Source organism: Schistocerca americana, chromosome 2 (genome assembly GCF_021461395.2).
Source record: "Schistocerca americana isolate TAMUIC-IGC-003095 chromosome 2, iqSchAmer2.1, whole genome shotgun sequence".
Classification (NCBI taxonomy): domain Eukaryota; kingdom Metazoa; phylum Arthropoda; class Insecta; order Orthoptera; family Acrididae; genus Schistocerca; species Schistocerca americana.
In genome coordinates, this window is record NC_060120.1 from 388,946,029 (window position 1) to 388,959,349 (window position 13,321).

Consider the following 13,321-nt stretch of genomic DNA (forward strand, 5'->3'; position numbering starts at 1 on the left):
CAGCTCGACTGCTGCTGTCAGAGAATCACTTCGAAAATGGAATTGCGCGACGTGGTCTTCAGCGATGAAATTAGGTTCTGACTGCACGTATGTTATGGCCGTTTCTGCGTATGATGTAGATCTGATGAGTACGCTCTCGCAGATTGGATTCATCCTAGGCACATTGGTAACACCGTACGTCGTATGGTCTGGGCTGCGACAAGCTACAGCTCTCTTTTACTTTATTTATTTCTCGAGGGTACACTAACCATCGCTCGCTACGTGCAGAATGTTGTTAGATCGTTCTTTTCCTGTTCTTGCAACAGGAAGGTGATCTGTTCCAAGAATGAGATTTTCCCTCTGCAGCGGAGTGTGCGCTAAAAAGAAACTTCCTGGCAGATTAAAACTGTGTGCCGGCCCGAGACTCGAACTCGGGACCTTTGCCTTTCGCTGCAAGTGCTCTACCAACTGAGCTACCCAAGCACGACTCACGCCCCGTCTCAGAGCTTTACTTACGTCAGTACCCCGTCTCCTACCTTCCGAACTTTACAGAACCTCTCCTTCGAAACATGCAGGACTAGCACTCCTGAAAGAAAGGATATTGCGGAGACATGGCTTAGCCACAGCCTGGGGGATGTTTCCAGAATGGATAGTAAGGTAAGAGACGAGGTACTGGGGGAAGTAAAGTTGTGAGGACGGGGCGAGAGTCCTGCTTGGGTAGCTCAGCTGGTAGAGCACTTGCCGGCCGAAGTGGCCGTGCGGTTAAAGGCGCTGCAGTCTGGAACCGCAAGACCGCTACGGTCGCACGTTCGAATCCTGCCTCGGGCATGGATGTTTGTGATGTCCTTAGGTTAGTTAGGTTTAACTAGTTCTAAGTTCTAGGAGACTAATGACCTCAGCAGTTGAGTCCCATAGTGCTCAGAGCCATTTGAACCATTTTTGGTAGAGCACTTGCCGCGAAAGGCAAAGGTCCAGAGTTCGAGTCTCGGTCCGGCACACAGTTTTAATCTGCCAGGAAGTTTCAGGTGATCTGTTGTTCCAAAAGAATAATGCTCGCCCACACACTGCTCGCGAAACGTAACTTTGCTCTGCAGGACGTGCAGAAACTTCAGTGGCCAGGACAATCTTCGGACTTGTCTCCATTCGAGCATGAGTGGGATACGATGGGTTGAGAAGTGACTCATGCGACTCGTCAACCAACAACTCTGCTCTTACAGATCGACCTGGCTTGGCACAACGTATCCCAGGACAGTATTCGCCATCTCTACACTCGGCTGAATGCCAGAGTCAGCGCCTACATAGCCGCCTATGGAGGTTACACTACGTACTAACATGGCTGTCTCAACATGGCTTCATTACCTGGTACCACAAAACCTCTTGTACTATTCATCTGTAAATGTTTTAAGACGTCGTGGTCTCCTGACCTTCATTGCTTACATATTCCACCCTCACGATTGTGAGGGTGGAATATGTAAGCAATGAAGGTCAGGAGACCACGATGTCTTATTCCACACATCAAGACGCTTCATTCGAACCAAAACTCGATAAGATAAAGTCAATGTTGTATGAATTCATGTAACCGATATGCAAATAACAAGTAAGCGCACCGTGGTTCAAATACTCGAGGCTGGCGGATACACATACATTCCAGACACGACGGTCACAGGAGCCTTTACGTCGAGAGAAGCAGACCGCACGCCAGTGGGCCGGTCCCTTCAGGGAACGACCCAGCCTATCTATGTCAGCCGGTGACTGCCCATAGAGCAGACAGCGGTTGCCCGAGTGAAAGGAGGAACGACCCCATGTTCGGCTTAAAAGCAAATTTCACTACATTGTGTGGGAGCGGCCAGCCGACGCATTCTTTACACATAGCATGCACTTTCAGAGATTTTCGCAGGGAGACAGCAAACGCCAAATGCCGATACTACAGGTTTCCGGATTGGTCGCCTTAAACGAAACGACATTCTCCCATTTTAGAAGGGCAATACTGATTGGCAGACGATATTTCTGACGCCTTGAGCTGAAGGAGTAATGGAAGAAACCGAAAGATATACCCCTTCACGTCTGGCGTGGAGAGGGGTCGTTCCGTTGTCGCTCTTGGAGCGAGATCACGTAACGAGAGCTTGCGCGCTCGTACGTGCACTCAAAGAGCAAGGAACAAGTCTCTCCTCAGTACTTCACTGCGAGAGCACCTCTGCCGAGAGCGAATCGAAGTGCGACTCTATATTGAGTCCTTGCGATTAAGCGTTGTTCACTGTGTTGGCCGACACGCTTATTGTGCGGTGTGAACGGACAAAGTTATAGTTAAACGCTTGCGAGCGAATTTTTGAGTGGCATTGCGGTGGACTGGTTATCTGACCGGTGTACCACGCCAATAGTTAGACTAGTGGGCGAATAGGACTTCATCAAGGCGTAGGGAGAGTTTGATTGGCGACGGTCAATCCAGATAGAACGAGAGTTATCTTATTTGTCAGCAACGAGCGGCGCAGACAGCAGTCATCGCAGCTTACGGTATTGTGCGATACAGCTATTGCGAGCCCCAATTTCGTCCACAACAGTACCCTTCACTGCATTTCACACGTGACTACCTTGACCGTACCTAGCAACATTCTAACGGATAATTATTCAAGTTGAGTAGGAAGAACAGAAGAATGCAAGAAAGGAGAGAAGAACAGAAGATGCAAGATGAAGAAGGGCAGAAGACAGCAAGATACCTTTCCCTTCTATCCTACAAAGCAAATTGCTCCGCTCGTGGTCGTGCGGTAGCGTTCTCGCTTCCCACGCCCGGGTTCCCGGGTTCGATTCCCGGCGTGGTGAGGGATTTTATCTGCCTCGTGATGACTGGGTGTTCTGTGCTGTCCTTAGGTTAGTTAGGTTTAGGTAGTTCTAAGTTCTAGGGGACTGATGACCATAGATGTTAAGTCCCATAGTGCTCAGAGCCATTTGAACCATTTTTTTTTTTTTTTTTTTTTTTTTTTTTTTTTTTTTTTTTTGCTACAAACGTCTTTCCATGAACTTTAAGGCATGGCAACTACTACAACCACCTCTCCAAAAATAAACCCGAATCGTCAAACAAATACAAGCGAACGGCAAACGGAATATTAAGTAGTGCCAACCAAAATTATCTAGAAATAGATTCAGCAAAATGAACAGTATTCTCCATACCACATCAGCAAATTGCCATAACAAACCAGGTGTGAAATACCAAGAGGTCACTGATGTGTTGGCAAATGTGCCAACACCTTGTAGATAGAGGAGGCCGAAATGCACGCTATCTAACGCAGACGGGCTTGAATTCTGGAACAGGATACGTAATGAATGGTAGCAAGAAAAGTACGTAGCTGCTTTATACTTAACTTTTAATCATTGTTGTATACATCGTTCTTGATGAGACATTTCATACGATAACTATCAAACTATGTAAGGATAATTGCGCCTTGCTAGGTCCTAGCATGGACTTAGCTGAAGGCTATTCTAACTGTCTCTCGGCAAATGAGAGAAAGGCTTCGTCCGTATAGTCGCTAGCAATGTCGTCGTACAACTGGGCGAGTGCTATCCCGTATCTCGAGACCTGCCTTGTGGTGGCGCTCGGTCTGCGATCACACAGTGGCGACACGCGGGTCCGACATGTACTAAATGGACCGCGGCCGATTTAAGCTACCACCTAGCAAGTGTGGAGTCTGGCGGTGACACCACAGTCACAGCACAATATTGGGTGACGATCGTCGGTAGTCAACTAAAATCATCGAACTGCCATACCGTCCCAGGTGTGACAGCAAAGGAGTAACAAGAAATCACTGTTTAGACAGTAAACCACAGTCATCATCATCGGTTAAAAGTACCACTCCACGATGACAATGTCAACAAGTAAGACCCGGCATCGCATGCTGGAGTGCTTCTCTCATGATTTGTGACACCCATACAAATGAGTCGACGCCTTCCAGTATTTCGGTGGGGATCGTCGAGCACAGAAACTAATGCAGCACAACACAAAAAAATTGACAAAATACGAATGTAGAGTTAAGAAAATGATATATTTGTAAAAATATTTTTTTCCTTTTTTGTAAAAGTAATTATTATTTTTATTGTTGTAAAGTCCATAATTTATAGATACTTTAAAACCTTTTGTAAAGAAACTTAGTATAGTTACATAATCTCACAAATGGTTCAAATGGCTCTGAGCACTATGGGACTTAACTGCTGTGGTCATCAGTCCCCTAGAACTTAGAACTACTTAAACCTAACTAACCTAAGGACATCACGAACACCCATGCCCGAGGCAGGATTCGAACCTGCGACCGCAGCGGACGCGCGATTGCAGACTGTAGCGCCTAGAACCGCTCGGCCACACCGACCGGCTATAATCTCACAAACTCATGGAAAGTCTATTTATTGATTTTATATGTAAAATTAGATAAGGATGTATGCAGGATTTCTCTTCTTTAAGTAACATTCAAAAACACCTATTCGGGGCAATAATATTAATACCGAGCATAGAATTAAGAGGAAACACTTCTTCACTCTTAAAACAGTGATACAAATAATGCCTAAATAAATAAAACAAAGTCACGCAACAGAGCTTTTGCGAACATTTACGCAAAGCCTAACGGAAGAAAAGAGATAACCACACCAAGACATAATAGACTGTACACCTACGAGTTTACAAAAATTAATATTGTAAAAACAAATTTTTGGAAATGAAAAAGAAACCAGAGACACGCACTGGCAACGACAAATAACATCAACCTTTGTAAAGTCTATATTTGCCTAAAACAAAACATAAATTGTTGAATTAAAAAATAGAAACAATAGCTACAATGAAATCATTAGAAAAAATTGTTAAGAATGGCTGAGAAATGTTTATTGGAAAATCTAAAAGAACAATTTTTGCCTGACTTTGAGAATGTTTTCCTCAGCATTGACAAATCCCAGACACAAATTTTGTCCGAAGGAGGGAGGTATGTAAGACGTTGTGGTCTCCTGACCTTCATTGCTTACGTATTCCGCCCTCACAATCATATTCCGCACATCAAGAAGCTTCATTCGAACACAAACGCGATAAGATAAAGTCAATGTTGTATGAATTCATGTAAACGATATGCAAATAACAAGTAAGCGCACCGTGGTTGGCCGGCCGTGGTGGCCGTGCGGTTCTAGGCGCTCCAGTCCGGAACCGCGCTGCTGCTACGGTCGCAGGTTCGAATCCTGCCTCGGGCATGGGTGTGTGTGATGTACTTAGGTTAGTTAGGTTTAAGTAGTTCTAAGTTCTAGGGGACTGATGACCTCAGAAGTTAGGTCGCATGGTGCTCAGAGCAATTTCGCACCGTGGATGAAATACTCGAGGCTGGCGTACACACATACATTCCAGACAAGACGGTCACAGGAGCCTTTAGTTCGAGGGAGGCAGACCGCATGCCAGGGGGCGGTCCCTTCAGAGAACCACCCAGCCTACCTATGTCGGCCGGTGACTGCCCATAGAGCAGACAGCGGTTGCCCGAGTGAAACGAGGAACGACCTCGTATTCGGCTTAAAAGCAAATTCCGCTGCATTGTGTGGAAGCAGCCAGCCTACGCATTCTTTACACATAGCACGCAGTTTCAGAGATTTTCACAGGGAGACAGCAAACGCCAAACGCTGATACTACAGGTTTCCAGATTGGTCCTCTTAAACGAGACGTCATTCTCCCGTTTTAGAAGAGCAATGCTGATTGGCAGACGATATTTATGACGCCTTGAGCTGAAGGAGTAACGGAAGAAACCGAAAGATATACCCCTTCACGTCTGGTGTGGAGAGGGGCCGTTCCGTTGTCGCTCTTGACGTGAGCACACGTAACGAGAGCGTGCATGTACTCAAAGAGCAAGGAACAAGTCTCTCCTCAGTACTTCACTGCGAGAGCACCTCTGTTGAGAGCGAATCGAAATGCGACTCTATATTGAGTCCTTGCGATTAAGCGTTGTTCACTGTGTTGGCCGACACACTTACTGTGCGGTGTGAACGGACAGAGTTATAGTGAAACGCCTGCGAGCGAATTTTTGAGTGGCATCGCGGTGGACTGGTTATCTGACCGGTGTACCAAGCCAATAGTTAGACTAGTGGGCGAATAGGACTTCATCAAGGCGTAGGGTGAGTTTGATTGGCGAAGGTCAATCCAGATAGAACGAGAGTTATCTCATTTGTTAGCACCGAGCGGCGCAGACAGTAGTCATCGCAGCTTACGGTATTGTATACTACAGCTATTGCGATCCCCATATTTCCTCCACAACAGGACCCTTCACTGCATTTCACACGCGACAGCCTCGACCGTACCTAGCAACATTCTAACGGATAATTGTTCAAGTTGAGTAGGCAAGCTCTCAGCCATTCTGCCAAGTCAATAAAAATCTTAAACTTTGTATAGAAATTTCATTAGCGAATCCTATCCTTGAGAGATAATTTCACATTCCGAGAAGAACCAGGATATAACTTTTTCAATTCCTAACTAATGGTGCCATTGTGATTTCTCAGAATTTTTTGCAAAAGAAATAATAATTTTCGTTATTTAATGTTTTTCTTACACTAACTAGCACTACTCCAGTACCCAAGTATCCCACTAGTTACATAAGAAATTTTGTGAATTTTTGTGCCATTTCCTTACAGCGGACGACTCCAGAAGATACTTATTGCTGGAAGTTTTTCAGGAATTTCTCTTTAGGACGTTAGGAGCGTCTGTCTGACTTCTGTAGTAGTGTGGGGGTGGAAATTGCATCTTGCAGGAGCCACAGAGTAAAGGGTACATCTCAGATTAATCAGTTGCGCAGAATAACGTCTCAGATCAATCCCACGCTCACAATGTAATCATTTCATGTACTCCAAATGCACTGTTGTCAAAATAGATGGTGAGTGAGCTGAAAAGTCCTAAAATGTCTTCTTCTAATGGGTAATTTTACTAACGATGCTTATAAATTTGCTTTGTCGGTTGCGTTTCTTAGTTTCTCACAGTGCTTGATTCAATTGCGGAGAAGAGACGTGTGCCTCATGCCGGGTCCTTTCTAGAACGCCTCAGTGAACACGTGCTGCCGCGGCGTCAGCTGGAGTCCGCGTGTCGCCACCAGCTGCGCGACCGCAGGCGATGTCTGCCGACGCACCACTGCACAACTCCCTGCTCGTCGCCGACTCCACAGCCAGCAGCGTGCGGCCGACCGTGCAGGGCTGCGACCGCAGCGGCCCCGCCAAAGGCGCGTGGGGCTCCGTGCGCCACTCGTGCGGTTGAAATGGGGAAGCCAAGCGCAAAACGTTATAAACTGCTGAAGGAAAAGTTTGCACAACCTACATATCTGCGAATATGTTTCAGCTTAGATACACGTTGAGCATGGTAGAAAGAATAATAAAAAAAGAATGGCTAGTTGCGAGTATGACCCGCGCAATGACGGTTCCGTAAAACTTAATTATGTGTACAGACAGTTCATCGATTCCGGGAATCGAGAATCTCGATGATTTTTGCCTGTTGTCGACATTGATACTGGCAGCATGTCTATCATGGGGATACCGAGACTTCCGAGAATGCTATAACTTCAAGTTTGACGATGGATAACAAGTGACAGAACAAATATATTTTTGTTGTAATATACTTACAAATTAACATTTTCCTAATTTTTTCCTTTACTTTGAAATCTTACATATTACCAAACTTTATGATTCTACGTCAGTCGCAAGCATCCAACAGGTTCTAATGAATAAGATTTCGAGTATTAAAATTTGTGACGTAAGTTGCCGATCTTTTGATTGTATTGACTTAGAAGTTTAACTTCTTTACATCACCAAAGGATCACAGAACTTAGAATGTGACATAAATTTCAACTTAATTCTTCTACCTGTTCGTGAGAAAAAGGTGATTTAACAAACGGAATGACAGACAGGCACTCTGATAATAAAGATAATAAATTTTTTTCGTGCTGTGTAGTTACAAATTGGTTATTTTCAGATTTTTTCCCTTCATTTCTGCTGTGGAACGTTGCTTCGTGCGAGTCTGCATGATTCTAGACCAACGGCAAGTGCCCTATAGGTTTCGGTGAGTGAGCTTGCAAGAACTAAAATGTGTGATATAAACGGCCGTATATTGCGATTGTTTCGACGTAATATCTCACTTTTTTTTCACCACTAGGTGACTACAGACCTTAGTACGTGGTATAAATTTCCACTTAATATGTCCACCCGTTCCTCAGAAAAAATGATGTCATCAGCGGATGGACAGAAAGACAGTCTGATAAGAAATTACAAAAAGAAATTTTCAGATTTCTTCTTTGGCTGCGTTGTGAAACCTTTCTTCTTGCCGAATTTCATGATTCAGGGTCAACGGAAAGAGAAATTTCGAGTATCAAAATTTGTGACATAAATGGCCGCATCTTTGATTACATTGAATTAAGCTTCAATTTTGTATACCGCCAACGGGCTGTAAGTAGTGGTATAATGGGGTTTGTGGTGCAATTTTGATATCAAATTGATATGCAAATTAATTTTATTGATCAATAGAAAGCACTGAAGTTCAAATAGTTATGGGTACAGAAAGCTGGCTAAAGCCGGTAATAAGTTCAACCGAAATTTTTTCAAGCGATCTGGCAGTATTCAGAAAGGATATATTAAATACAGTTGGTGGTGGAGTATTTATTGCTGTCAGAGGTGGTTGGCTTTGTAGCGAAATTGAAGTAGACAGTTCGTGTGGAATAGTATGGGTAGAGGTTATACCTGACAATCCGACTAAACAATTAATTGGATCGTTTTACCGACCCCACGACTCAGAAGATATAGTTGCTGAACAGTTCGAAGAAAACTTGAGTCTCATTTCAAATAAGTATCACGCTCATACCATTATAGTCGGTGGAGACTTTAATGTACCCTCGATATGCTGGAAAAATTATACGTTTAAGGGCGGCAGCAGGCATAAAACGTCATCCGAAATTGTACTGAATGCTTTCTCAGAAAATTATTTTGAGCAATGAGTTTATGAGCCCACTCGAAGCGTAAATGGTTGCGAAAGCATACTTGACCTTTTAGCAACAAATAATCCTGGCCAAGTAGTGAGTATTGTGACGAATACAGGGATTAGCGACCACAAGGCAGTTGCTGCTAGGCTGAATACCGTAATACCTGCAACCATAAAAAAGAAACGCAAAGTATATCTATTTCAAAAAGCTGATAAAAATGCTCTTAACGCCTTTTTAAGAGACATTCTTCACTCCTTCCGATCTGATCATGTAAGTGTAGAAAAGTTGTGGGATGTTTTCAGAGAGATATTACTGACAGCAATTGAAAGATATATACCACATAAATTAATAAGCGATGGTGCTGATCCCCCCATGGTACACAAAACGGGTCAGATCGCTGTTGCAGAAGCAGCGAAAAAAGCATGCTAATTTTAAAGGAACGCAAATCTCTAACACTGGGAAAGTTTTACAAAAGTTCTAAATATGGCGCGTACTTCAATGCGAGATGCTTTTAATAATTGCCACAACGAAACTCTGTCTCAGAATCTGGCAGAAAACCCAAAGAGATTCTGGTCATATATAAAGCACACCAGAGGCAAGACGCAATCAATACCTTCACTGCGCGATAACAACGGTAAAGTCACTGATGACAGTACCACTAAAGCACAGTTATTAAACACGATTTTCCGAAACTCCTTCACCAAAGAAGACGAAGTAGATATTCCTGAATTCCAATCAAGAACTGCCAAGATGAGAAACAGAATTAGATATACTCGGAGTTACGAAGCAGCTTAAATCACTTAATAAAGGCAAGGCCTCCTGTCCAGATTGTATACCAGACAGGTTCCTGTCAGAGTATGCTGATAAAATATCTTCATTACATATACTGTATTCGAACATTATGAAGTACCTCGAGGAAAACGATTTATTGACACATAGTCAGCATGGTTTCAGAAAATATCGTTCTTCTGAAACACAACTAGCTCTTTATTCTCATGAAGTAATAAGTGCTATCGACAGGGGATGTCAAATTGATTCCATATTTTTAGATTTCCAGAAGGCTATCGACACCGTTCCTCACAAGTGTCTTCTAACCAAACTGCGTGCATATGGAATATCGCCTCAGTTGTGCGACTGGATTCATGATTTCTTGTCAGATAGGTCACAGTTCGTACTAATAGACGGAAAGTCATCGAGTAAAACAGAAGTAATATCAGGCGTTCCCCAAGGAAGTGCTATAGACCCTCTATTGTTCCTGATCTATATTAACGACATACGAGACAATCTGAGTAGTCGTCTTAGATTGTTTGCAGATTATGCTGTCATTTACCGTCGGGTAAAGTCATCGGATGATCAAAACGACTTGCAAAATGATTTAGATAAGGTATCTTTATGGTGCGAAAAGTGGCAATTGACTCTGAGTAAGGTAAAGTGTGAAGTTATTCCCACGAGTACCAAAAGAAATCAGCTAAATTTCGATGACGCGATAAGTCACTCAAATCTGAAGGCTGTAAATTCAACTAAATACATATGAATTACAATTACAAATAACCTAAACTAGAACGATCACATAGATAATATTGTGGGTAGAGCAAACCAAAGACTGCGATTCATTGTCAGAACACTTAGATGGCGCAACAGGTCTACTAAAGAGACTGCTTACACTACGCTTGTCCGCCCTTTTCTGGAGTATTGCTGTGCGGTGTGGGATCAACATCAGGTGAGACTGACGGATGACATCGAAAAATTACAAATGAAGGACAGCTCATTTTGCATTATAGCGAAATAGGGGAGATAGTGTCACAGACATGATAGGTGAATTGGAGTGGCAATCCTTAAAACAAAGGCGTTTTCGTTGCGACGGAATCGTCTTATGAAATTTCAATCACCAGTTTTCTCCTCCGATTGCGAAAACATTCTGTTGGCACCCACCTACATAGGGAGAAATCATCATCACAATGAAATAAGAGAAATCAGGGCTCGCACAGAAAAAATTTAAGTGCTCATTTTTCCCACCTGCCGTTCTGGAGTGGAACGGTAGAGAGACAGCTTGAAGGTGGTTCATTGATCCCTCTGCCAGGCACTTTATTGTGAATAGCAGAGTAATCACGTAGCCGTAGAATTAAGCACCCCCCTCCCCAGCCCACGCCCACCCTCGCCCACCCCCCCGATGACATCACGTGTCTTCTCAGATGAACTTCTGCCCCAGCCACCTCCTCCTTCTCCCCCCTCCCCCACCCCATCCCCCACCTTAACCTATCGGCGAGAATTTCTAATTTTGGTGGGAAATTAAAATTGGCGGTATCCGTTCCGGGACTCGAACTCTGATGCTCCTGGACAGAAAGCTCAACTGAACCACTTGGAATTGATGGGAATTTAAAAAAGGCTGTGCCCGGTGAACCAGTGTTCTGAGTACACCGTTTTTCTGTACCGGGTGGTGGCAACTGCTGGCCTGCAGATACAAGTCGGTGTGAATGGGTTTGCGGTACACGCCGTGACTGAAGGTAGCATCTCCCTTCCTCCTAACTAGTACGTATAGGAAAGGGAATAGTCCTTCCCTCTCCAGTCCCATGGGGAATTTAGTGTTACGGTGGCGAGAGTTTAGGTGGTCCAACGAAACATCGAGCTTTTCCCTCCCGTGGGGCCATATGACAAAGGTGTTATCCGCGTATCTAAAAAAGCATTGCGGTTGATCTGGGGCCGATGTAAGTGCGTCTACTTTAAATCATTGCATAAAGAGATTGGCCACCACCAGTGAGATCGGGCTGCCCATTGCTACCCCTTCCTTTTGCTCGTATAATTGACTCCCGTACAGGAAGTCGAAGTCAGTATGTGTCTGAATAAGTCCAGGAGCGCACCGTCGAACTTTTCTCCAATGAGCTCAAGTGAATCATCAGTGGTACGCGGGTGAACAGGGAGACCACGTAGAAACTGACCATAATGTCAGAGTCCGAGATCTGTAGCTGCCTGAGGCGTTGTAGGAAATCCTATGAGTTGCGAATTATATGGGCACATGTGATTCTTGAGTTTCTCCCGGAGTGTTTGATAATCAAAATATCCACTGGTGTACTGCCGGTCTACAGTGTCCAACGGGCGCAATATTTCGGCGATCATACATGTCGCCATCATCAGGTGAACTGACGGACTGAGCTCCTGTGAACGTGCCTGCACGGAGATCCGTACGCTATGGCTGCTCAGAGGGAACTGGGTTCGGTCGCGGCGGCGGCCGATTTAAATACCCTCCGCCCGCGGCACGCTCCCTCCGCTGTCCGCGCCCCGCGCCACGGTCGCGCGGTGGAACAGATTGCGACGGCGTCTGAGATGACGTCGGAGTGATGGCTCTGTTATGTGGTAATCAACAGCGTACCTGGACTGTTGGGATGGAAAAGACCCACATATTCCACATTTGTCGTTCGTTTGCACTGTTTTCTGTATGTCTGTGTATGTTTTTGCGTCGCGGATGGCTCGCAGACATACAGAAAATAGAGCGAACGTGCTACAACTGTAGAACATGCGGTTGGAGGTGACTGGATGCAATCGAGTACAGTGCTATGTTATGCCACACGACCAGAAAAATAGTGCATTTGCGCTAGGTGTTGTCAGCTGTACTACACTTATAAGCAATTTCAGAACATGGGCCGAGACGTTAGGTTACATTCGCTTGGGTTGAAGTGCCAGAAAAAAATCGATAGAATTGAGAAAAATATGTATAAATTGAAGGAAAATACGCCAAGATGCGGGGAAATTGAGGGAATACTTGCGTGTCTTCTGATCGGTGCAGAACAATTCTTGTACATAGGTACGGGTATACAACAGCATGAGCAATGCGGGAAAACGGTGAGATGGAAACACAGGGAACCAGGGATACTATCTTTTATTTTTCGTCGAGTCATCATTCTACTGTATGCCTATTGAGTTAATAGTGACACGTGCGAGTTGACTGCTGTGTTTGATGCTTTCCTGGAAAAAAGAGAACCATGTGCCCCTCAAAACTGGCATATGCGTTAAAGGATGACAGAAAGAGGATGGAGTGCTGAGTGGGATGGAACTGTAATGAGGTAGGTGCAAATGGTTCAAATGGCTCTGAGCACTATGGGACTCAACTGCTGAGGTCATTAGTCCCCTAGAACTTAGAACTAGTTAAACCTAACTAACCTAAGGACATCACAAACATCCATGCCCGAGGCAGGATTCGAACCTGCGACCGCAGCGGTCTTGCGGTTCCAGACTGCAGCACCTTTAACCGCACGGCCACTTCGGCCGGCGTAATGAGGTAGGAGTTAAGGGCAGACTGATGATGCATTCTAGAGAGAGGCAGGTCATTTGCAGATCATTTGACCATTTTTTCCGTTGCTCTGTCGGGATGTAACAGTTGTGTGACA

At 44.6% G+C, this 13,321-nt stretch overlaps 1 protein-coding gene across 1 annotated transcript in view; it reads right to left on the minus strand.

The window, feature by feature from the left end:
* Positions 1-7,017: 7,017 nt before the first annotated feature.
* LOC124594044 (proline-rich protein 2-like) overlaps positions 7,018-13,321 on the minus strand; it is a 188,642-nt gene continuing 182,338 nt past the window's right edge. Inside the window, exon 3 of the mRNA XM_047132395.1 lies at positions 7,018-7,259. Within this exon, the coding sequence (XP_046988351.1) occupies positions 7,018-7,259 (242 nt within the window). The remainder of the gene's footprint in view (positions 7,260-13,321) is intronic.